At 49.4% G+C, this 24,333-nt stretch overlaps 1 protein-coding gene and 1 long non-coding RNA gene across 2 annotated transcripts in view; one reads left to right on the forward strand and one right to left on the reverse strand.

Annotated features, from left to right (window-relative positions):
* Window positions 1–24,333, reverse strand: part of Fhad1 (forkhead associated phosphopeptide binding domain 1) — a 105,396-nt gene that overhangs the window by 33,481 nt on the left and 47,582 nt on the right. The window contains exons 13-19 of the mRNA XM_051173674.1: window positions 23,379–23,531; window positions 20,654–20,849; window positions 12,361–12,431; window positions 11,350–11,490; window positions 6,988–7,095; window positions 3,580–3,687; window positions 2,465–2,569 (exon numbers count right to left, since the gene is read on the reverse strand). Coding sequence (XP_051029631.1) covers window positions 2,465–2,569; window positions 3,580–3,687; window positions 6,988–7,095; window positions 11,350–11,490; window positions 12,361–12,431; window positions 20,654–20,849; window positions 23,379–23,531 — 882 coding nt within the window. The remainder of the gene's footprint in view (window positions 1–2,464; window positions 2,570–3,579; window positions 3,688–6,987; window positions 7,096–11,349; window positions 11,491–12,360; window positions 12,432–20,653; window positions 20,850–23,378; window positions 23,532–24,333) is intronic.
* Window positions 18,981–23,554, forward strand: LOC127213334 (uncharacterized). The gene is made up of 3 exons (XR_007833624.1): window positions 18,981–19,173; window positions 20,715–20,863; window positions 23,469–23,554. It is a non-coding gene; the product is annotated as an uncharacterized LOC127213334 (long non-coding RNA).

A 24,333-nucleotide genomic window follows, 5' to 3' on the forward strand; every position in this document is an offset into this window, starting at 1 on the left:
TCCTTTTTATTGTCAGAAGAGATCCGTCTCCTTGATTTCTGGTCTCTGAGCCCCATTCTGTCACCCTTGACTCAGTTTTATTTCTCTTTTATGAGACAGCCCTTTAAATATTTGAGGAGGGTTGTCATGTCTCTCTATAAATCTATTTTCCAGGATAAATGTGCTGAGTGTCTTTACCCTTCACCACATAACCTGCCCTGGAGACACTCATGCACTCCAGGTCCCAGGCCAGAAAGGATCCCAGTTGCTAAGTCTTTGGCATGGCTTATGCCTCCCCTGGAAACCCCTTCATCCGTTTTTTATCACAATCCTTCTGTTCCCTTGGAGACCCCCCCTCTAAGGACTGGAGTATGTGCTCCTGCCAGGCCCTGTGCTGAGGTTGGTCCCAAACATTTTTTAAAATGTGGTATGAGAATGCATGGGTACACATGTATGTACAGGTGTGTGTGTGTGTGTGTGTGTGTGCATGCATGTGCATGATCACACTAGTATGTGGACAACCTCAGGTGTCATGCTCAGAAATGTGATCTACTGCTTTTGAGACAGGGTCTCTAATTGGACTGGAGTTCACCAATTAGGCTAGACTAACTGGCTAACAAATGTCAGGAATCTTTTTGTTTTTGACTCCCAGAATTTGTGTGTGTGTGTGTGTGTGTGTGTGTGTGTGTGTGTGTGTGTGTGTGTGTGTCTGTGTCTATGTGTGTCCACATGATAGGTGCTCAAGGCCAGAGGCATTGAATACCCCTGGGGCCAGAGTTCCTGGTGGTTGTGAGCAACCCAACATGGGTGCTGGTAATCCATTTCAGGCCCTTTGCAAGCATAGTTACATGCTCTTAACCGCTGCGCCATATCTCCAGCTCCCATGCCTGGCTTTTTTATGTGGTTTCTGGGGATTGAACTCAGGTTATTGTGCTTAAGGACATTCTTCAGTGGCAGGCAGTGGGAGGTGGTTCAGTGACATGGAGATGTTTGAGAAATATGTAATGTTATCAAAATAGTTCCCAAAGCAGTAGGCAGCATGCCACTATCTTGGTAACGAGTCTGCGTCACCCACATCCATGATAACAGCACAAAGACATCCCAGTGAGCATCACATCTGAATGTCAGCCATAATAGCTCGGCTGTGCAGAAGCAGGGTCAATGTTGAGGCCCTTCTGAGAGATTTTCTGTATTTATCAAATATTCCAGGAGGAAAGGGGCTGTTTGTGATCAGAAAAGAAAACAGCAAAAAAAGAAAAATACAAACCCTACTGTTCCCAGGCTGAGTTCAAGGTCAATTAGGGCAAATTAGTGAGAGGCCATTTCAAAAATAAAGTTGGATGTAGCTCAGCGGAAGGGCACCTGGCCAGTGTGTGAGGCCCTGGGCTCCATTCCCCAGCACCATAAAACAAAACAAACCAGTCTGCCGGGTACCTGTGTGTTTCAGATGGGCCACTGGCTGTCTTTGCATTAAGCTATCTGAATTCCTCAGATTGCTCAGAGATTAACCAGACCCGTGTCTGGCAAGTATTTCCTGTCCAGTCTGGGGGCTACCTCTGCGCACTGTTTCCTCTCCCGGAAGCTTTTAACTTGTCCATTTTTGTTTTTGTTTCCTGGGTTTGAGGTTGGAGGGGGAGGGTGGTCTGCAGAATCCCCACCAGAATCACACAATGTCTGCTTTGAAGTTGTGTGCTCTGTCCTAGTGCATGGTGGGTCCTTTCGGGGTGGGGTGTTACTGCTCCTCCTGATGAGTTTGCTGTCACCTGCCAGTTCTGAGGTCTCCCAGTGACTGTCTTTTGGTGTCCTGAGCTAAGGCTGCCGCTATGGATGTTTCTTGTTGTCCTGCGGAATTCTTTTGAGGACAGCCCTTGCTGGAGGTGCTCTGTGGGGCTGGCACCTGGAAGAGCTTCATCTTCCATGTGCTTGACATTTTGCTGTGGGCTTGGACCCAGGGCCTAGAGAAGTGCTGTATCTTTGAACTGTGTCTTTAGTTCTGCTTTTACTTTTGATTTTGGGACGGGGTCTTATCAGGTTTCCAAGCTAGCTGTGAGCTCACTTTGCAGCCGAGACTGGTCTCCAGCTACCTCAGCCTCCTGAATAGCTGGGATGACTGTCTTGCACTAATAGCCCTGCTGTGCTTGCTCTGGTTTTGTGTGGTGACTGCACAACGAGCAGGTTTTTCCTTGCCCTGTTACTGCTGGAATAAAAGTGTAGTTTATCTATTGATTCATGGTAGACTTTAAAAAAAAAAAAAAGGTTTACTTTCATTTTATGTGTATGGGTCTGTCTATGTGCTGTGATCAGTGTTGTGTCTCACCACTGAATGAGACTGGCTGTATGTCATATGTGGGAGACCAAGGCCCAGAAGACAGTGAGTGACTTTTCCTAAAGTCCCACAGCAGGAGGAGGATTTGAACCCTGACTGCCTGGCTGCAGGGCCTGGCAGGTCCGTGGGCGCCATGGGCCTCTCATCTGAGAGTCATACCTCTCTCTGCTTGGTCAGGCGGTTCTCCAGGTCCTGTATTCTCCTCTTTTCCTTCTCTAGGGTGTCTCGCATTTTGAGTTTCTCATAGCTGATGCTCTCTGAGATCTGGAAGTCAAACAGGGGTTTGAGGGTGAGCACAGAAGAGGGGGTGGTTTGAATAAGAGCGCCCCCCCATGGGCTCATATAGGTGTGGCCTTGTTGGAGGGGGTGTGTCCCTGGGAGTGGGCTTTGAGGCTTGGAAAGAAAATTCCCGGCTCAGTCACTTGCTTTCTGCCTTTGGATCAGGACATAGCTCTCAGCTACTGCTCCAGCACCATGGTGAATGCCACCATGCCCCCGCCATGCCCACCCCATTGTTTTCCCCTCCCCCACTGCCATGATGACCCTCAATTAAATGCTATCTTTTATAAGAGTTGCCTTGGTTGTGGTGTCTCTTCACAGCAATAGAACAGTGAACGAGACAGAGGGCAAGCTCATTGCAAGGGGAAGCCGAGTTGAGTCACCACTGAAACCAATGACTGGGGTTTGGGACAAGAGCTAAGGAGCCAGGTGCCTGCCAGGATGTGAGGTGAGAGGAAATGATGAGGCTGAGGGGAGGGGGCAGGAAGCCATGTCTCAGTTAGTCACAGGAGCATAAAGGAGGGAGGGGCTCCTTGTTCCCAGTTCCTAGGCTGGCATCAAAAAAGGACATGGTCACGAGCGTTCTGTCCCGTCACTGGGTGCTGAGCCACCGTCTAACCTGGTAGGTGTTGGCACCAGGACAGGTTCACCCTGGGAAGTCCCTGGCTTTGGAGAGGTGGAGCAGAGTGACAGGTCTTGGAACATGTTTCCTATTCCAGCACACACAACTCCCGGGAGCTTCAGAGAAGGGCTGTAGGCACTTTGTGTACAGTGACTTTTGTCCCACAAAGAGATAATTTCAATTTGCATTTTTCAGAGGCCCTGGGGGGGGGTGTGGGTTGAGCTCTAGGGATCCTCCCTGGACGGCTAGTGAGTGGCAGCTGTTGGTCACTTCCTGCAGAGGTGCTGTAGCGTTGTGACCACGGGCGGGCGTGCAGTGCCGGCAGGCACACCTGGCTGGATGTCATCGTGGGAGGGGCCCTGGCTGCTCCTACCTCCTTCTGCTGGGTCAGCTGATTCTCTAGGTCTTGGGTCTTCCTCCTTTCTGCCTCCAGCACTTCCCGGACTTTTCTTTTCTCATGAGCCACACTGTCCTCCAAGACCTGAAAGGCACGGCCAGTCATACCAGCATCCAAGTTAAGGCTAAGGGCTGAGATAGGTGGCTGTGTCACCCTCGGGATGACCTCACCCCATGGCACTCCTACCATGGAGCTGCTTCTAGGAGCTCTTTTTATAGACAAAGAAACCAGGGCCAGAAGAGGTGGGGGCCACACCGTCTGTCAACAGGCAGGCCAGGGCCCTGAACAGAGAGCAAACAGGCACGCTGTGTACAGAGGCTCTGGAAGGCGACTCTCCAACCAGTGAAGCAAATTTCTGAAGGAGATTCGGCTCAGGGGGATGGAGGTGGTCTGGGGATGAATGAGCCAGTCGCCACCTCCTAGAAGGTTCCTGAGTCTTGCAGGGGTGGTGCTGGGACAAGGGAAGAGCTCTGGGTTAGTATTCGGCTGTCCCTAGCCACAGGATTTAATCAGGTCCGTTTCTTGCTGCGGTTACTCTGCTAATGGACTCATGGCAGATTCCATCCCCAGAGGGTAGAAGCTGTGGTTCTGGCACATGAAATCCTCAGCGTTCACAGGGCCCTCCCTTTATGTCCCAGCCGGGCTACAGGTGTTTGGAACTTGCAAGGTGATTTCCACTGGAGTCTGTAAGGGGAGGGCGACTAGCCTTCAGGAGACATTTAACCTACTAGAGATGGAAGGGAGTTAGAGTAGCTACGCTGAGATGCTTTTCTGTGGTTCATCCTGGAGGTGTCAGGAGGAAGATCAGGGGTTCAAAGGTCATCCTTGGCTGTATAGTGAGTTTGAAGCCAGTTAACAAAGGTTAACAGATCCTTTATCAAAACAAAACACAACTAACAACCAGAAACCAAAAACAAATGAACAAAAGCCCAACTGGAGGTAGCTCAATTCTTTCTGAGAAGAAACTATGGCCAGGCCTTCCCAGAGGTGGCCTGACGCTCTGAAGCCTGGTGTAACCAACCCCAGCTCCCCTCTGCATGATGATGATGATGACATATATTTAAGGCAGGGTCTTGTGCTACAGCCCTGGTTGGTCTACAACTCTGCTTGTAGACCTGCCTGGCCTCACACTCACAGAGATCCACCTGCCTGTGCTATCTGAGTAGAGATTAGAGGTGTGCATCACCACACCTGGCCCAGAGGCATTCATTTTTTCTGACATGCCCCATCACCTTAGAATCTCTGAATTCAAGGGCCTGGCCAGCCCTTGTTGATTCCTGGAAGTCGTCTAGCTGAAATGACTCCATGGAGACCCACCTGCCACCTCCTCACCCTGCCTGGAGACACAACTCAAAGGCAAACCTTGGCGACGCTATTTACAGAGTGCAGAGGAGCAGCTGTGTGAGAAACTACCCATAAACATCTCCCTGGGTCACAGCAGATCGAAGGGAGATACGTTCTCTCTAGTGGAAAGTAGACAAGCTCTACTTGAGTAGAGTGGGTTGTCAGGAAACAGCGGTGTGGGTGGGAAGGTGGAGGTTATGCCCAAGTGCTGGGAGGCCTGGCTATAGGAATAAAGGGGATAGCTACCACAGGTCAGTGACACTTCTAGATCAAACGTTCAGCCTTCATTATCTCTGGCCTTTGTGGCTCCTTCCAAGAAGGAAGGTATGGATAGACTCAAACTTGCATCTTGTGTGGCTACAAAGCCTGCACCCTTCAGGACCGAGGGACTATCAAAAGCTCATGGGTAAGTTGTTTTATTCTTTGCTCTTTGAGGGGCCCACCACTCAGCTCCCAAATAAAGAACATGGAGACATATTCTTACTTATAAATGCTCAGCTTTAGCTTGGCTTATTTCTAGCCACTTTTCTTAAATGATCCCATCTGCCTTTTGCCCCTGGACCTTTATCTTCCTCTGTTCTGTACACCTTTCTTTACTTTTTACTCTGAGGCTTGCTGTGTAGCAGAATGGCTGGCTCCTGGCAGCCTCTCTTCCTTCTCTTGTTTTTGCTCCTCTCCCTTCTCCTTTTTTCCTATTTATTCTGTACCTGGCAGCCCCACCTACCCCCTCTCCTGCCTAGCTATTGGCCATTCAGCTCTTTGCTAGACCAATCAGGTGTTTTAGACAGGCAAAGTAACACAGAGTTAAACAAATGCAACATAAAAGAATGCAACACATCTTTGCATCATTAAACAAATGTCCCACAGCACAAACACATGCAACACATCTTCAACTAATATTCCAAAACAGGTAATGTGTAAAAGAATCAGGGGTCTGAGACTGACCACAAGCTAAATGCAAGCTGACAATGTGACAGGGCTTTCCTGTGGGCTAGAGTTGGGGCACATCCATGGAAACTCAGCCTCTTTAATTCAGCCTTTCCCAGGTGTCTCCAGCTGGAGTTCTGGCTACTGTTCCTCAGGAAGGGGACAGGTTATGAACTGCAAGCTTCAAAGCTTATGAGTGCAGAAGCCTAGAGAGTACCCCACTGCTGCTGCCAGGGTCTATTCCAGCCCCTGCCCCTTTTCTCCAAAGTGGAAATGAGGGCCAGGCTTTTTTGTTTTTGTTTTTGACTTTTCAAGAGAAAATGGAAATCTGGATTATCAAATATATTTTCAGAGTTCCCACCAAAACATTCTAGATACAACATATCTACAGGCCCTTCCACCCGCTGAACTACATACAGGCTTGTGACTTCTGGAGCACAGAGCAGGTGTGGGAAGGCTGTCCAGGCCAGGTTTCCAGCCTACTGTGCATGGCAGGGGACCAGGGTGGAGTGGGGGGGGGTTGGTGGCTGGGAAGGATCTAGGAGCTGGTGCCTGGCTTTTAAACTTCTGGATTGCTGCGTGGAAGAGGAAGCCTGAGATGGGTTGGTGATGGTCACCTTTTGGCCACAAAGAGCTTGACTCACCCCAGCCTAAGAAAGCTTTCCCGACAGCCCTGGGCATCCCTCTACCCAGGGCTGAAGATTTCTAGGTGCTGGTGCTGAACATGGGTGAGTTTCAGATGTTGAATTCTTCTCTTAAGATCCTGTAATTTCCCCATGAGATGTTTCAGAGCAGACATGCATGCTGCTATCCCAAACCTGTCTCAGCCTGTACTTTATGTTATCACCCATGAGACGGAACCTTTGTGTTATAACCTTAGTTGGCCTCAAACTCACAGGGATCCTCTCAGCCTCCTAGTAACAGGGTGACAGGCAGGAGCCACCATACCTGGCTCATCATATTCATTTTTTTTTCCCCTCAACTTGTTGGCAAGGCTATATCTCCCTGGCTCTCTTGCAAGACCTCTCCCAGCTGCAGAGCCCAGGCCAGGACAAACAGCACAGGACAGCACCCCCATGCCCCACTTCCCGAGTCCCTCCGAGCTGGGTGTACCTCCTTTTGACAGGCCAAGTGGCTCTCCAGGTCACGGACCCGAGCCTGCACCTTCTCCAGGGCCTCCTGGGATCTGTGTTTCTCCTGAGCGATGCTCTCCTCCAAAGCCTGCAAGCCAACAGCTGTTGTTGGGTCCAACTGTTGCCATGGCAGGACGTGGACACTCTCTGGGCTCTGCCTGGTTTGCCCTTCTATCCTCAGCACGCCTCACCCGGGCCCAGGCAGAGCAGCCAGTGGCTGCTGGCGGGGAGATGGGCCGGGGAGGGGACGACTCCATAGAAGAAGGTCTGTGTGAGAACCCCAGATGGACCTTGACAGGTGTAGGCTCTGACTCAACTGTAGGCGGGCTCAGATCCCCCTCTCCCAACAGCTTACCTTCTTCTGGGAGGCCGAGCGACTTTCCACCTCTCGGATTCTCCTCTGCTCCCCCTCTAAGGCCTCCTTCGTTCTGCTTCGCTCCTGGGCAATAGCTGCCTCCAGGGCCTGCAAGTCAAGGACCCTTGTTAGACAGAGCTGGAAACCATGACAGGAAAGTGGACTCTGCCAGGCTCTGTTTAGTCCTCACCGCAGCCTGAAGAGAATGTGGGCAGCAGAGCCTATGGGCTGGAACATGGGTTCTGAGTGGGGTGGAGGCCAGGTGAGAACCCTGGAGGGAGGCTTTCTAGCTATGGGCCCTGACAGCTGAGACACTGTGCATAGAAGCCTCAGTTTCCCTATGTGTAAGATGAGATCAGTACTGACGCTTCCTGCGTTGGGCTGATGTGAGGAAGGGATGACAAAATGATCAAGGTGAGATTCTTGGCCCAGTAACAGTCACCTGCTTCCACACTGCAGAGGGGGAAATAGGCTTAGTTAGAGATATTGGAGAATCAGCCTCATTGACTCTAAAGTGTGTTTTAAACCAACCCAAGAAAGATTTCCTGCCAGCCCTGGGCAGATGAATGCCCAGGGCTGAAGAAGACTTCTGGGTGGTGTGGCTGAAGATAGATAAATTTAGGACCAAGGCTTCCAAAATGGCTTATAGACATGCCCCTCCCTGCAATGCTGCTTGGTAAATAAAGTTTTATTGGGACCCTCTATGCCCACTCTTGATGTGTGGTCTACAGCCGCTTTTGTACAAGAGCAGGGCTACAAAGTCATGGCACAGATTGAAAGAAAGTAGCCTGCAATGATGAAAGCATTTGCTATCTGGCTCTCTGGAGGAAGCTTGCTGACATTGGTCAACAGCAGTAAGTAATGTGTGCACAAATGAAGAGGGAGCTCTTTAGGGACCATTAAAAACAAACAAACAAAAACGGGTGCTGGATTGATGACAAAGCCTGGCATTTCTTCTGACACTTAACAAAAGTCCTTGGAGCAGCCAGGATTCATGGGCGGGAGGCTGAGGGATGAACTAAAACTTGTGCACTTTTTAAAGACAGCGCACAGGAGGAAGCGTCACTGAAAAGCCAGGACAGCGAGAGGCACATGACACAGTCTGTCAGTGAAGCACTTGCCTTGCAAGCATAAGGCCCTGAGCTGATGCCCAGCGTTCACTTAAAAATAAGTGTGGACTGGATAGATGGCACTGGAGGTGAAATGTGCCAGGGGACCATCGTTCAGGTCCCCAGCACCCTCATAAATACTGGGTGGGTGTGGCGATGCCTGTAATTACAGAGCTCTAAAAGCAGAGAAGAGAGAGCCTGGAACAAACTTAATAGTTAGCTGTATCTGTGAGCTCTGTCCTCAACTGAGGGACCCTGACTCAACAAATAAGGTGGAATGTGATCATGGAGGCCTCCACACGTAAGTACACATGTGTGCATGCATTTGGGCTCACATATGCACTTGCGGTCACACACATGTACATCTCCACATGCGTATCACATACAGAAAAAAGAGCCAGGCATGGTGGTGCCCTTGTAATCCCAGTCCCGGGGAGGAGGAGTTAGGTGGATTCCTGGGGGGCTCACTGGTCAGATGGTCTAGCTTTCTTGCAAGTTCCAGGTCATCTCAGAAAACAAGGAGGGGCTGGTGGGATGCTCAGCAAGCCTCTTCAGCCACTGAGCTTAATATTTGGGAGCCACATGGTGGAAAAAGAGTCCAAATGCCATAATAGTTTGCAGAGAAATGGGAGGCACTGGAAATCACCGTGTTAAGTGAAAGAAGCCAGGTCCAGACAGATCAGCATCATGTTTCCCCTCCTATGTGGGATTGATGAGGCGGGGGTCCAAGCTTTGGTCCATAGGTTACATGAGGAGCTATGAATCCAACACTGGATTATACCTTTACTTTAAGCATACTGAGATCTAAGGATCCCCTGTGTATTCCTGGTTGGCCTGGAACTTATTATGTAGACCAGGTTAGCCTCTAGCCACCAAAGATTTGCCTGCTTCTGCCTCCCAAGTGCTGGGATTTAAGGCGTGTTTCACCATGCTTAACCCTATTTCATGGTTTTTCCACATCTGTGGAATGTTGATCGTAGAGTGTGATGTGTAAGCCAAGGGAACTATTTGGGGGAGGAGAAGAACTGGGGGGGGCATGCAAGGGTAATGGGGTGAACGGGGTTAAAGTAGGATGTTGCATAGGTATGAAAGAGTCACAGTGGTTCCACTATTTACACAAAACACTTTTTTCTTTTATAATATTTCCTTCTTTAAGACTTAAACAAACAAGAAAGCATCAGGCATTCTATCATAACTGATAAATGCAGGAGCCATCACTAATCTTACCTTTACAAGGATCATAGGCAAGTTCTGGCCGTTGCTTCTTTCATTTTATATCCTCTACTTCACAAAAGGCAGAAAGGGGGCTAGTGAGATGGTAAAGATGTCTGCTGCAAAACCTGATGACCTGAGTTCAATTCCCAGGACCCACATGGTGGAAGGAGGGAGCTGATTGCCTCTCAGACTTACACACACACACACACACACACACACACACACACACACACACACACACACACACACACCGAATAACTAATAAGAAGGAGAGTCAAAAGGGAGGAGGAGGAGACAGATTCCCCAAAGGCACTGGGTGTGAACTGAAGGTTGGCGAGAGGGGTAGGGAGCAGGTCTGTGTGTCAGTGACAGAGATGGACTGTCCAAGTTGGGAGCCACTGAACTAGAGCCAACGTGAGGTGGCAATAGTGTGCGAGGCCTTGTCCTTCGCTGAGGAGAGAAAGAAGGGGTGCTTGGGAGGAGTCGGAGGCAGCAGATGGGGGCAGGCGGGAAGAAGGGCACAATAGGCATGGCCCTCCACACCCAGTCTGACTGCGACTATCAACTATGGCTGTGCTTTTCAATGTTACTCCTCCTTTTTGTGACTCGATTCTTTTCGTCAGGGCTTGCTTACCGGAGCATGGCACGGGGGCACCTTGCCCGTGGCTACACCCCCAAAGAAACTGTCTGTCTGTCTCAGTCATCAGCTGCCTATGGGTCCCAGAGGGGCAGAGCCTTGGGTGCTCCTTGCCCTTCCCTGACAGGATGTCTACAGGCCCAGTCTTGCACAGGCCTTGTGAGGTGATCACACTCGTGAATTCGAGTGTGTTATATAGACTGTTTATTTTTTAATGAAGCATCAGGTTAGAGTTGCTCTCCTCAGTAGATCTCTGGGAAAGCTTTGGGTACCCCAACACTGTGTCTAGAGTGCAGGTCTGGGTGTCATGACCCTTGAGGGTGCTGTCGGAACTGTGACATGGACTCTGAACCTCAAACAGACCCTCAGGGTACTCTGTGCCTTAGTGTGTGAGGCGCTGCTTCAGGGCTTTCTAAGGGCCTGGAGTCTAGGACGGAGGCTGCAGTTTGGGCCAGTTTGTTTTCCTAGCTCTATATCTAGAGATAAAAGGCTGGAGTGACCACTTAGCTTATGCTGTCACTTACAAACCAGGATCTGCAGTAACTACTGTTTGTGTAGGCAACTACAATACAGAATGAAGAGGGCGGTGTTTCCCGAAATGTCAACATGCTTGCCTCTTCCAGCTGATCTTTCAGGGGTTTTCTTTTTAAAGATTTCTTTATTTTTTATATAATATGTATGAGTGTCTTGCCTGCATTTATGTGTGCTATCTGTGTGTAGTGCCCATACAGGCCAGAAGAGGGTGTCAGACCCCTGTGGAACTGGAGTTATAGATGGTTATGAGCTAGCATGTGGGTTTGCTAGGAAGCAAACCCCAGGCCCCTGCAAGAGCAGCCAGTGCTCTTAACCATTGAGCCATCTTTCCAGGCGTTGCTGTGGGTTTAGAACCGAACCATCGGCTCCATGTAATCTTTAGATCCAGTATACCAATCCGGAAGCTGTGGAGATCACTGCTCAAGCCAAGGCTCCCAGTGACCCCTGGAAAGTTCCCACCTTTCCCAGGCTCAAAGGCACGAGCCACCTCACCTTCTTCTCTTCCATCAGCTGCTTCATTCTGGCTTTCAGTTTCTCCTCTTGTTCCAGCTTCTCCTTGTTCAGATTCTCCTTCTCGGCCAGGTGTTCCTGCTGCAGAGACTGCTTCATTTCCTGAGAAGCATTCACCTGGGCCTGCATGGAGAGAACAGTCAACCAAAGCCCGTGCTGGAGAGCCTGGAGTCCTTTCCTCACTCCCTTACAAATCATAGTCCTCCAGGGGGCAAAGTCTTCCATAAAAATTCCCTAAAAACATGGCTGAACCATATGTGGTCTAGAGAACTGGTGGGCAAGGAAGCAGCAATAATATTAAGATGCCACACTCTAGTTCTAGACAGTTAATTCTACATGTGTCCTTATTCCAAACAGGAGGTGTGGTAGTGCATCTTATTCGTGAGATGATGGGGGCTCAGTCCAGTGCGTGGTATGTAATGAGGGCTCTGTAAACAGCAGCCAGAGGTATCTGAAGGCTCCTGGTTTTGATTCTTTATCCATAGAGCTGTGTGACAGTCAGATCATCACCAAGGTCTCTGAATACTGCTGTCCATATGTGCAGTATGGAAATGATGAACTGCGTTCCACAGGCCAGGTGTGTGCCTGCGTGTGCGCGCACATATGCGCGCGCGTGCAGGCATGCATGTGTCGCGGCATTCATGATGAGATGAGAACACAGCTTGATGAAGTCAGTGTGTTTTCCTTTCACCATGTAGGTCCCAGGGATTGAACTCAGGGAGTCAGACTTGCAAGCACCTTGATCTGCTGAGCCCCCTCACTGGCCTTCTGGAGATTTACAGAGGAAATCCAGCTCTGGTTATTCCAGGAGCCAGACAGGGGAGGTGCCCTGTGTTTGCCTATCCCCCTGTGGGCCATCAGACACTGGCTCAAGCCCTTTGTGTAAATGGAAAAGCCTGTCACTTGCAGGAGGGTGGGGCCGACTCACTCATAGCATGAGGAGAAATTCAAATTCCCAGCTGGGGATGGGGAGAAATGAGCTTAAAGAATCACCTGAAGTTCCTGGGTCTGGCTTATCATTTTCTTGTATTGTTCCAGAAGATAGATTAGATACAGAGAGAACCCTTAAAAAGAGGGGCATGGAGAGGGTGAGTGTCAATTCATCTCTCTGGCTTTTTCTACTCCCCCTCTCCTTCCTCCCATCTCCCTCCCCCCTCTCCCTTCCTCCCTTTCTTTTTATTTATGTCTTCCTTTCCTTTTTGAGATGTGGCCTTGCCCCTTGGTGGTTGCCCAGGCTGGCCTTAAACTTGTGACCTTTCTGCCTCAATGCTAAGGGTACAGATGTGCATCACCACACCCAGCTATGGAATCTGCAGACAGGCAGATGGACACAGGTACTATGGCCCTCCCATCAAGACAGGAAAAGCTGTCATCTAACATTTTTTTAAGTGGTTATTAGGTGGGCCAGTCACAAATCCAAAGTATGGAGGGCTTTGTTTGGTAGAAACTAAAAACCTATCGATAGAGCACTTATTTTAAAAACATTTCCTGCATACAAATTGAGAGTGTGGAATTTTGCAAAGCCATACCCTCCCAGGCCTTACAGTGTAGTCTGATACGACAGGTCCACCCTAACAGATAAGAAACACACAGAGACCATGGGTAGCACCTACTCGACAGGGGAGCCCAGGGGAGTGTGAAGGTCTCAGCTGAGGGGCCATTCGCCTGATGAGCCACTAGGTATGGGCAGAGTGGGAGGGAGGGAATTCCAGAATAGAAGCTGAGGCTGGCTAAGGGATTATGCTGGGACCTGTGTGTGCACAGAGTCAGGGACGTTGCCAGTGTGCTTAGGTTAAGGATCCTGATGTAGAGATTAGTCAGGGTTATCTGTGCAGACTCAACATAATCACATGGTTCTCAGAAGATGCAAGGCAACAAAAACAAGGCAACTGGTCTAGACTGTAGCAAGAGAGTCCATATATGTTCGGAGCCACCTGGGCAGTGGTGACATGCTCGAGCTGCACACAGCAAAAAGATAAGAGGATGAAGACCCATGGGGACCAGGGAGGGATGCAGTTTCCCTGGGCAGCTAAGGAGTGGAGGGGAAGAATGGCAGGTGGAACTGAATGGGAGGCTAAAGACCTGAAGATCACTTCTGGCAGGCCCAGGGAGGAGATTAAAATACACAGCCCTGACTTAAACATTGCAGAAATGTATAGAGCGCCTCCCCCCTCTACCCCATGTGCCGGTGCTGGGGGAGTCAGTGAACGTCTCCCCACAGCAGCGCCCTGTCATCGCCCCAGCTGATAGATGGGCTTTGAGCTGGGGCTGCTCGTGACAGGTCCGGGACTCCAGTCAGTGTGACTGACTGCTGCAGGGTCCAAGTCATAAACTGCTTGGCTACTGACTGAGCAGTGAGCAGCTCTGGGAAGAGCGTGCTTGCAGGATAAAAGCTGGGATGGTTAGAGAGCAGTGGGCTGATGGAGCATCGTTACTATAGTGTTGCTTGCATGGTGGGCCAGCCCCTTCCTTGCTGTGGAAGCTGTCTTGTGCCCTGTAGAAGTGGTTCTCAACCTTTCTAATATTTTGACCCTTTAATACAGTTCCTCAAGTTGTGGTGACCCCCAGCCATACAATAACTTCAAACTACAAAACTGTAATTTTGCTACTGTTACGAATTGTAATGTAAATAGCTGATGTGCAGGATAGTTTGTTAGTGACTCCCAGAGAGGTCCAGGTTGAGAACCACTGCCATAGGGAGCATTCACAAGCTTCCATGGCCTCTGCCAGATGCCAGAAGTATCTCTCTCGGTCAGCCCATTGTCAGAACAAAAAGGCCTCTAGACATGGCCAGATACTCCTGAGATGTTAGGCACTCCTGCTCTGAGTTAGAGGCAGGGAACTTGCTTGTAGCCAAAGGCATGTTCAGGTGGTCAGGGGTGATGTTCTGAGCTAGGTTGCAGAAGCAGGCTGAGAGAAAGGATGAGGAACATCAGCTAGCTCTGAGATACCTGGAATCTGAGCTGCTGGACCCCAAGGGGAGCTGGCGAGAGGATCTGGATACTGCCTGTGGCCAAGGCCACTCTAGGCTCTCATGACTCAGGACGGGGTTAATCAAGGGTGGGATCTACAGAGAGAGAGTGCCAGATTGTGTCTCAAGAGCCGATGATAAAATGTGATTGTGTTGGAATTTTAACTTTGAGGAGAAGAACATTTCATTATATTTTTAGTCACAAGGTGGTCATGGGAAGAAGCTCATGGCTGTCTTCAGTGTCCCACACAGCAGCCAGCACACAGTAATGGCTGAGGCTGGGGTGCAGCTCAGTGGGTAGAGGGTTTGATTCCCAGCACCAGTACAAACTGGATGGGGTGGTACATACCTGTAACCCCAGGTTCAGGAGGCGGAGACCAAAGGATCAGAGGTTCAAGGTCATCCTCGGCTACATACCAAGATGGAGGCCAGCCTGAGTCACATGAGACTCTGTCTCAAGAAACAAAATCACAAAGCTGTTGAATGGCAGAACAAAAGTAAAGTCCTTCTGTGATCTACCTTGTTGCTATGACATTCCATAATTTTGTATTCCATCCCCAGATTTTTCTTTTGGTCAGCTATTGACACTGAACAAATAAAACCAACCAACCAACAAAAAACCAACCAACCAACCAACAAACAAACAGAACATAGTTTGCATATAGTTTGCATATATTTTGCAACTTGATTATTTCTTCTTTAGTCTGCTCCCCCCTCCTGAATGCTAGTGCGACCCAATCTCTCTTCCTTCCGTCCTTTCTTTCCTTCCTTCCATCTTGCTTCTTTAATGTTCTACATACTATTGCTGAACCAACTAGCTTGCTCATATAAAACAGATGAATAACAAATACCAGCCCCAGCTGAGCATAAATCTCCAGCCATAGAAACTTGGAGCTGTGTCTGGAAGACCAGGTTGCTGGCAGTCAGTGGGAATAGCCTTGAGCTATGAATCCTTCACAGGGGTTCTCCTCCAGCATCTTCTCTTGGAGCTGTGCCTGACCTTGTTAACAGTTTTCAGTCCATACCCATGCATGGGATAGTGGGATGAGTACCCCTTTTGTTTCTTGGCCAGGGATCCCTTAATTCTGAAAGCCTTGTGAGAACATAAGAACACTGAGGCAGGGGAGCAACCAAGTCAACTGACAGCTCACAATGTCAGCAACGATGATGATGGATGATGACGGCAGAGGCAAAGAGGAGTCTCCTCCCTCTCCTTACCTCTCCTTCAAGGATCCCACTCACTAGGCAACCTGGACTGCTCTGGGGTTTATCTCAGGACTTATGGACTTGCTTGCTATGCAAGTTTTCTCTCTTGGAACACTGTTGTGAAGGGAGGCAGGATGCATGGTGGTTAGGAGTTGGGCTCTGAGGCCAAGGGACTTGGAACAGGGAAGGACACAAGACCATGTCTCTAAGGTGGCCTTGAAAAGACTCTTTATCTCTGGGCCCTACTAAGTGCTAGTTCACTGCCTGGAGGAGGTAGGGTGATTCCATATACAGTCTCCTGGTATAAATCAGATGCACTACCCAGGCACAGATCGGTGGCCACCACTTTATGTCACCAAGTATTTGAGGATGCTGATGACAGCAGCTCCTTTTACGCACAGGCTCTCTGTGGGCCAGGCAAGTCATCTACCTCTTATACCTACCAATGAAGTTTTCTGACCATTTTACAAACAGCTAAGTGGAGATGCAGCATTGTCTAGGAACCCGCCCGCATGATGGAGTGCCAGTCTGGGATTCCAACCCTGGGGTCCAAGACTCAAATGCAGAAGACTCCAAGGGAGGTGGGCTGTGCTGTTAGTGCTGTGCTGTGGCCTCGGTGAAATTCACTTTGAAGCAGGCCCCAGAGTCATATATCATGGTATTTGGAGATGTAGCCCCTAAGGGACATTGCAGCTTTGTAAAAAAGATAGATCCCACGAGAAGCTGGCCCTGCCACAGCAGGACGCCTCACAAGATATTAGCACCGAGCTCTTGGACCCTCAGGAGCATGAGCTGTGTAGATGTCTTTTCTTTATAAACTGTCCAGATGCAGCTGTTCTGCTATAGTAACAGAAATGGGGCATGACGCAAATGTGAGAGGGATGAGGTTCACTGGGGAATGACAGTGTGGATCTGTCTCCGCCTGGGGCCACCGCAGGACTTGTGCTATAGGAGATAGGCACCCGGTGCCCTGCTGAGCCTTCAGAGGAAGTGGGGAGCTATGACTGAAAACACATGGATGTCGGCGTGAGTTCCAACTACCATATGACTGTTTTCAACATTTGTGATAATAAAGACAGCATTAATACCTACCTCACTGGGCTGGTGGGAGGGTATAAAAGCACATGGCTCATAGAACACCTAGAATGCATTTAATACCCAGGAGTGAAACACAAATCACAGTGCTAAGTACCCAGCAGTAGCACACTTAGCACATGCTAAGTACCCAGAAGGTGTCAGATGACCCACAATTCCAGTTTTTTTCTTCAGGAACTGTGACTACACAGGCTCCTGGGAGTTAGTGGATGGCAGTGAGCAGATGTGGATACTCATTGATCTCAATGATGGCAAGTACCTGGATCACTACATGCTGGTAGATTAATCATAGGAACTGTTTTTAAGTGAATGGCTTGCTCATTTTCAACATGGCAAACTGCCTCATAGAGCTGTTGTGAGGATGAGCGGGGATACACAAGGGCATGTTGGGAATGGTGTAGCAAATATGAGTGCTTGAAGAGGATGACTGTCCTCACCATCATTGTTGTCACCATCACCATCATCACCACCATCCTCATCACCACCACCATCACTGTCTTAGTCACTGTTCTATTGCTGTAAAGAGACACCATGACCATGGTAACTCTTATAAAGAAAACATTTAATTGGGGCTGGCTTACAGTTTCAGAGGGTTTAGAACATTATCATCATGGCAGCGAGCATGGTGGCATCCAGGCAGGTGCTAGAGCAGTAGCTGGGAGCTACATCCTGATCCGTAGGCAAAGAGACAGAATCTGGGTTTGGCATGGGGTCTTGAACACTCAAAGCCCACCTCCAGTGACACATTTCCTCCAACAAGGCCACACCTCCTAATCCTTCTAATCCTTTTAATTAGTGACACTCCCTGGTGACCAAATCTGTGGGTTTATGGGGGTCATTCTCAAACTACCACTATCTCCTTCATCACCATTATCACTCTCAGCATCACCACCATCATCAGCATCACCACCATCATCAGCATCACCACCATCATCAGCATCACCAGCATCTTCACCATCATCACCAGCATCTTCACCATCATCATCACCAACATCATTACCTTTACCACATCATCAGCACCATCTCTACGGTGGTTAATAAGAATGGCCCCCATAGGCGTGTATGTTAAAAGAATTGGTTCCTATAGTTAGTGGAACTTTTTGGGAGGTATTAGGAGCCATGGTCTTGTTGGAGGTGTGTCATAGTAGGCTTTGAGGTTTTAAAACTCTCCTATCATCCCCAGAGTGCTCTCTGCCTCCTGCTTTAGGTTTGAGATGTGAACTCTCCCAACCACATTGCCTTTGTTCTGCCATCACAGACTCTAGCCCTCTGACACCAGAAGCTCAGTTAAACACTTACTTGCTTACTTTATAAGTCACCTTGGTTATGCTGTTTTATTACAGCAATAGAAAAGTAATTAATACAACCACCGCTGTTGTTTTTAACAAACTCTCAGTCATTTGATTTTTATGAATGGTAGGGTGAAACCCTGTTAGCTCAGAGAGGCAGAGAAAGCACGCAGCTGACCTCCCTCCTCCTCTTTGTCTCCAACAACTCTTCTTAAACTTTATATCCCTCCCTTCTACTTCCTGTGCATCTCTCTAGCCATCCTCCTGACTCCCTCTTACTCTGTACGGTCATGCCCTGTTAACTGGTTGCTTGTTCTGCCTCTTGGCCTAGGGTTGACTTTATTTAATCCTGTTAATCTTTTAATTCAAACAGAAAGCTCTTGGATTAAAGCTGTGTGCTAGGGCTGAGCCACACAAATAAAAACAGGGTTTTCCCAGTAAGTCATGCAATCTTAGGGCCCACAGTGTGATCAAATACACCATAACACACCACTACCTTCACCACCACCATCACCTTCATCACCATCACCTTCACCGCTGTCACCACTATCATCAGCAACACTACCCTCCTTCTTCCTTCTACGCCCCCTCCTTGTGCAGAGGGCTCTGTGCTGGAAACGGGCAGGGATGGAGGAAGTAGGGGCCTCTCTAGCTCGCCCGTTCCTTTCAGTCTCACAGGATCTCGTAACAGCGCTTATGCAGAGAGGAAAATCCCCTTTTGCTACCCACTTCCTCTTCCCCACTGCCCCTCTTGTTACTCATCACAGAACCAGTAGCTCACCAGTGGTCCACGGGCCATCTCTCCCCAAAAGCAAGCCGGGGACAGGAAGCACAAAGAAGCTTGCATCGGGGACCCTCCCATCCTATGTCCCTGCATACACAGTGAGTATGCTGCAGAGCCCAGCACAGTGCTGCTCAGAACTCAGGGCTGAGTCCGGGAGAGAACAATGGTGGGTCTGAGAAGTGCTGCCCACGGCCCGTCTTTCTCAGCCTCTCTGGAAAGGCTGCCTTGACAGCTTAACTTCCCATCCATATTTCTTTACAGTAACAGATGGCTCCATTTACAGACACAGACAGCGATGACAGAAATGGTCTTGGGAGTGAGGAGGGGACAGTGTACACACAGCTTGGTGCAACTGCTGCCAAGGGGGAGATGGGGATCTGCTTCTTATTGGTTCCAGCCTGGACAAGCAACTGAAAGCCTGCCCCCCCCCTCCCCTGGCAACTCTGGCTGGAGAGCCACTGGTGAGTGGAAACACATCAGCTCCCTCACCCCTGACCCAGCCCTCATCTCTCATTTCTGTGTACACACTTAGATAAATTAAGCTTATTCTTACTTTTTGCTTTATTTATTTATTTTCTTTAAAGAACTTTATCCTGCCCTATGGATTACATTGGAGACACCCTGTCTGGGGGGCTGAAGCATTAGAATGCAAACATCTCTCTAGTCTCAGTCACAGCTGCATGAATGCCATATTTATGCAGACTTTTGTAGCAATTTTTCAAAATGTTGGTGCTACTGTGAGCATGTCTTTGGGAACTCTCTCTGCTCACTCTGTACAGTCTTTTTACGTACCATCCACATTTATGCCTTTATTCATTCATCATTCATCTGCCATCCATCCATCCATCTATCCATCCACCCACCTACCACCATTCATATACCATCCATCCTTCCATGTAGCTGCCAACCATTCATCTATTCATCTACCCCCACCATCCATCCACTTATCCATCCTTCTACCCCCACCATCCATCCACCATCCTTCCTATCTACCACACCCATCTTTCTTCCTTCCTGTCTGCTCCCACCTGTCTTTTCTTCCCTCTCTCTCACTCCCCCATCTCTCTTCCACAGCCATTTATGAACCTCTCCCAATGTGGCAGCGCTCCCCTGTGTCTGGAATGCATTATTGGTCCAGACACGGCAACTCCTGAGCTCCGCATCACCTTGAACCTATCCTTTCCCTTGAACCTGGGCTGCATCCAGCATCCCAGAGACTTAACAGTCATGTAGATGCCTTTCTGTCGTTTGCTCGCTATGTTCAATTCTAGCACTTCCGAAAGATACTTGAATCTTTTCTCTCTCCAGCTCCAGCCTGGCCTTAGTGTGGCCACTGTCACCTTTATGCTATGTAGACCAGGCTGTCCTCAAACTCACAGAAATCAGGCTGTCTCTGCCTTCAAAGTGCTGGAATTAAAGGTGTGGCCACCATATCTGGTTATACTTAAAACTAAATAACAAACAACTAAAGAAAAATGTTGTATGTGTATGAGTGTTTTGCCTGAATGTAAATCTGTGTGCCGTGCCTGCTTGGCGCCTTTGGAGGTCAGGAGAAGGCATTGAATCCCCTGGAGTGGAGTTGCAGATGGTTGTGAGCTGCCATGTGGGTGCTAGGAATCAAACCCGGGTCCTCTGCAAGAGCAGCCAGGGTTCTTAGCTGCCAACTCCCCAGCCCCTCTACTTAAAAAATTCAGTTCCATTTTATGTTGAATTTGTGTGGATGTTTGTATGCAGCGATTAGAGGGTGACTTTTGGGGGTTGGTTCTCTCCTTCCACAGTGAGTCCTGGGGATTGGAACCAGCTCATGAGGCTTTACCCACTGAGCCATCTTGACAGCCCTTCTGACCCACGAGTCATCCTCATCGCTGTGCCCTATTTCTGGAGGGTTCACGGTGGCATTCCAGACACATGCGATCATATGAGTGAAAAGGGCCCAGTTACCTTTGTCAGAACCCGACAGCTGGATGCTGAGGTCCCTAAGCAACTGCTCTGTTTCCTCCAGCCAGGACAGGGGCACTCGCAGGATGTCCAGTACAGCCTTCTGAAGCCCTGACACGGGTGGGCTGAGCTGCAGGTGCTGAAGGAGCTCCACCTCCTTCTTCAGGTCACTGCTGCTGCAAGATTCCCTCATGCAAGCCTGGGAACAGACAGGTAGGTCGTGAGCAGACGGACCCAGCATCTATGAATGGCCCTGACGTGGCGGCCCTGTGAGGAATGAGATTTTGGACTTGGCCAGGAAGCAGGCATGGCAGCCTCTCCCCTCACTGCCCTGGTGTGTCCCGGTTTCATTCCGTTTCTTTTGGCAGCTTTTATTGTCTCCTACCTTAATTTGGCCTTGGTGTGTGTGTGTGTGTGTGTGTGTGTGTGTGTGTGCGTGTGCGCGCGCGTGTGTGTGTGTGTGTGTGTGTGTGTGTCCTCCTCTATTGTGCTCACTTGTTGCCTTCAGACAGTGTCTCTCAGCGAACTGTCAGCTCACCGTTTCAGCGAGGCTGACCAGCCAGTGAGCTCTTGGGCTCCCTTGCCTGCCTTTGCCCCTCAATGCTGGGTTACAGGCACTTGCAGCCATACCTGCCTATCTTACATGGGTGCTGAGGATTTGAACTCAGGTCTTCAAGCTTGCACAATGAGCACTCTTACCCGCTGAGCCATCTCCCCAGCCCCTCTTTTGATTTCCTTTTTAGGCTGTGTAATGCCAAATTGCTGCGTCAATCTGTCTGACGTGAGACCCAAATCTGGCTACTTGGAGTCATCAGAATTCCTGTCAAGATCAACGCACACGCTGGACAGAAAGTGCGGTTTCCTGACTTGTTTGAAAGAGAGCTGACAAGTCAACATTTGCACAAAATTCCCAAAATAGTAACTTCTGATTGCAAGAGAAAGCAGAAGCAGCTGCGTGTTCTGACATGCTCAGGGTGGGGACACAAGGGGCACCCTGGACCTTCGTTCTGCCTCTTCTAGAGGGGAAGGCAAGGACCTTAAAATAGCTTTCACTGTGGGGCCAAAATCGAAGATTTTGAACAGAAGCATGTCTGTCTCTTTCTCGTGTGTGTGTGTGTGTGTGTGTGTGTGTGTGTGTGTCCGTGTGTGCATATATGTACATGCATGTGCATGTACACATGAGTATGGAGATCTGACTCTCAGGTTCAGTTTCTCAGGAGCATTTCACCCACTTTGTTTTCTGAGCTAGGGGCTCTCACTGGGTAGGGTAGCTGGCTGGCCAGTGAGCCCCGTGCATACATCTGTCTCCACTGTGCTGGAATTACAGGCACACACTACCATGCTCAACTTTTTTATGTGGCTTCTAGGGCTCAAACTCAGGTCCTCATGTTTGCACAGTACCCATTTTACCAACTGAGCTGTTTCCCCCAGCTACGGCTTCTCTCCCTCCCTCCCTCCTTCTCTCCCTCTTCTTTCTTTTTAAATTCCAGAGCTGGGGACTTCTCAGAGTTGGTACAGTCATCTCCTTCTATTTGTGGGGAATTAATTAGTTCCAAGACACCGATGCCAAAATCTGAGGAAGTTGAAGTCCCTTAATAAGGGCCATGGCATGTGTGTGCATCCCACACACATCTTTCTGTTTACTTTAAGTGGCTTCTAGGCAACTCACGACACTCAGCACAATGTAAGTGCTAGGAGAAAAATGACAAGAAAAAATGTCTGAGTGGAGATGGGGTTCGGTGGTACGGTACTTGCCCACTGTGCATGAGGCTGAAGCTTTCATTCCTTGTACAAAAGCAAATGGTCTACCCTGAACAAAATCAAGGCCTCTCTGGTACATGGCTGACGTTTTGTGGAGGGTGGGGTGGAGTGTATGCCCACTAGAGGCCAATGTCAGGGTCTTCCTCAACCACTCTCTATCTTCCTGTGAGGAAGTTTTTGGTGTGTCTGAGATAAAGGCTCACGAAACCCAGGCTGACCTCAACCTTATTGGGTAACTGAGACTTCACCTTCTCCCCCCCCCCCAGTCCCCCCAGATTGATTATAGGCCTGCCTCAGCATGGCCAGTTTTATGTGGTCAAACCCAGGTCTGCGTGCACATCAGGGCTTAGCTACACATCCCCACCCCGCTTATTTATTTATTTTACAGTGTTTCTTACTGAACCTAGAGCTAGCCTATTTGGCTAGACTGGGTGTTAAACAAGCCCCCAGGGTCTTTCTGTACCAGCGTCCCCGAGCACTAGGGCTGCAGGCATGTGCTGCCCAGTGTCTTTAAGGTGTATGCTAAGGATTCGAACTCCGGCCCTCATGCTTATACAGCAAGCAGGTTACTGACTGAACTATAGCTTGAGTTTAATAGAGAACATAAATCTGCCCGTGTTCAATGTGGGTGAGCCTCTTCATATTTTTGCTCTGTAGATGTGAGATGTTGGGTACAGAGGGCTGATACCACCTAAAAATATTTAGCCATCTTTTCTGGCCATGTCAACTTTCCCTGGAAGGCATTTTTGAGTCAAGGGTGGATTTAAAGGAGAATGTTTCTCCCCAGCCTGACCCAGAAGTAAGGTCAATTTCTTGACAAGCAGCAGCAGGGTGGATTGGGGATGGGGTGAGGTGGGGTGGATTGGGGATGGGGTGGGGAGGTTTGAGTTGTAGGCGGGGTGGGGTGGTCATGGGGTGGGGTGGAGGAGATGATGGCAAGTTGGCTGCCCGTGAGGCTAGAGGCTACCTGGCAGCTGGTAAGCAGTGACTTCAGCTTCTCCACGTTCTCCGTGGTCTCCTCCCGCTTGGAGTTGCTCAGGTGAGTCTCCTTCTGTAGGGTCCACTTCCTCTGCTGGAAGCTGAGGTTTTCCTCGGTGACTTGGATGATCTTGTCTATCAGCTGGCCAGAGGACAGAGAGGAAGGTGTCTCAGGGCAGCGTGCTCTGGGAGGCAGTGACTGCAGAGTAGCTGCACAAGGCCCGGCTCAGTGGGCCCAAATGAGGGCCCCGAGCTGCTGGCTCTGAAGGAACCAGCATTCTGTCACCAGAACACATTGCTCGGGAACTGGAGGTCTGCACTGTTTTACTGTGTGTGAGTGATGTGTGTGTGTGCACATACAGTACACATACGTGTAGGTACACGTGTGAGAGTATGCATTGTGTGTCTGTGTGTAGGCCAGAGCACACTTTACTTACCATTCCTCATGTGTTTTATTAAGACAGGGTATCTCACTGGCCTAGAACTTGCCAAAGGCTAAGACTGGCTGGTGAAAAATCTCCAAAGCCCTGGGATCTGCTTGCGATGCCTCCCTAGCTTTGGGGTTACAAGCATGGTCTATCACACCACCCAGATCTTTGTGTTTTATTTGTGTTTCCGGAATTGAACTCAGATCCCCGTGCTTGCAAAGCAAGCACTTTACCAACAGGGCATCTCTCCGATCTCCACTTCTGGTTTCTTATCTGCTCATGGCCACAAAGGGCTGAGAAAGATAACAAGGCAAGGAGCACAGAGGCCTGTCCACCCGCTGAGGTTATCTTCCCCCTTTGGAAGGGATCAACCAAGGTATGTGGCCTGAAGGCAGGCCACCCCTCCACTCACAGACCATCAGTGTGTCTGGTCACCTGACGTAGTCTGCCTGGCTGGACTTGATTTCCACAAGTAACATTTCAAGGGAGTATGTAACCAGCTTTCACTTCAAAAGC

The sequence above is a fragment of the Phodopus roborovskii genome, unplaced genomic scaffold, assembly GCF_943737965.1.
Source record: "Phodopus roborovskii unplaced genomic scaffold, PHOROB, whole genome shotgun sequence".
In the NCBI taxonomy this organism is placed as follows: Eukaryota; Metazoa; Chordata; class Mammalia; order Rodentia; family Cricetidae; genus Phodopus; species Phodopus roborovskii.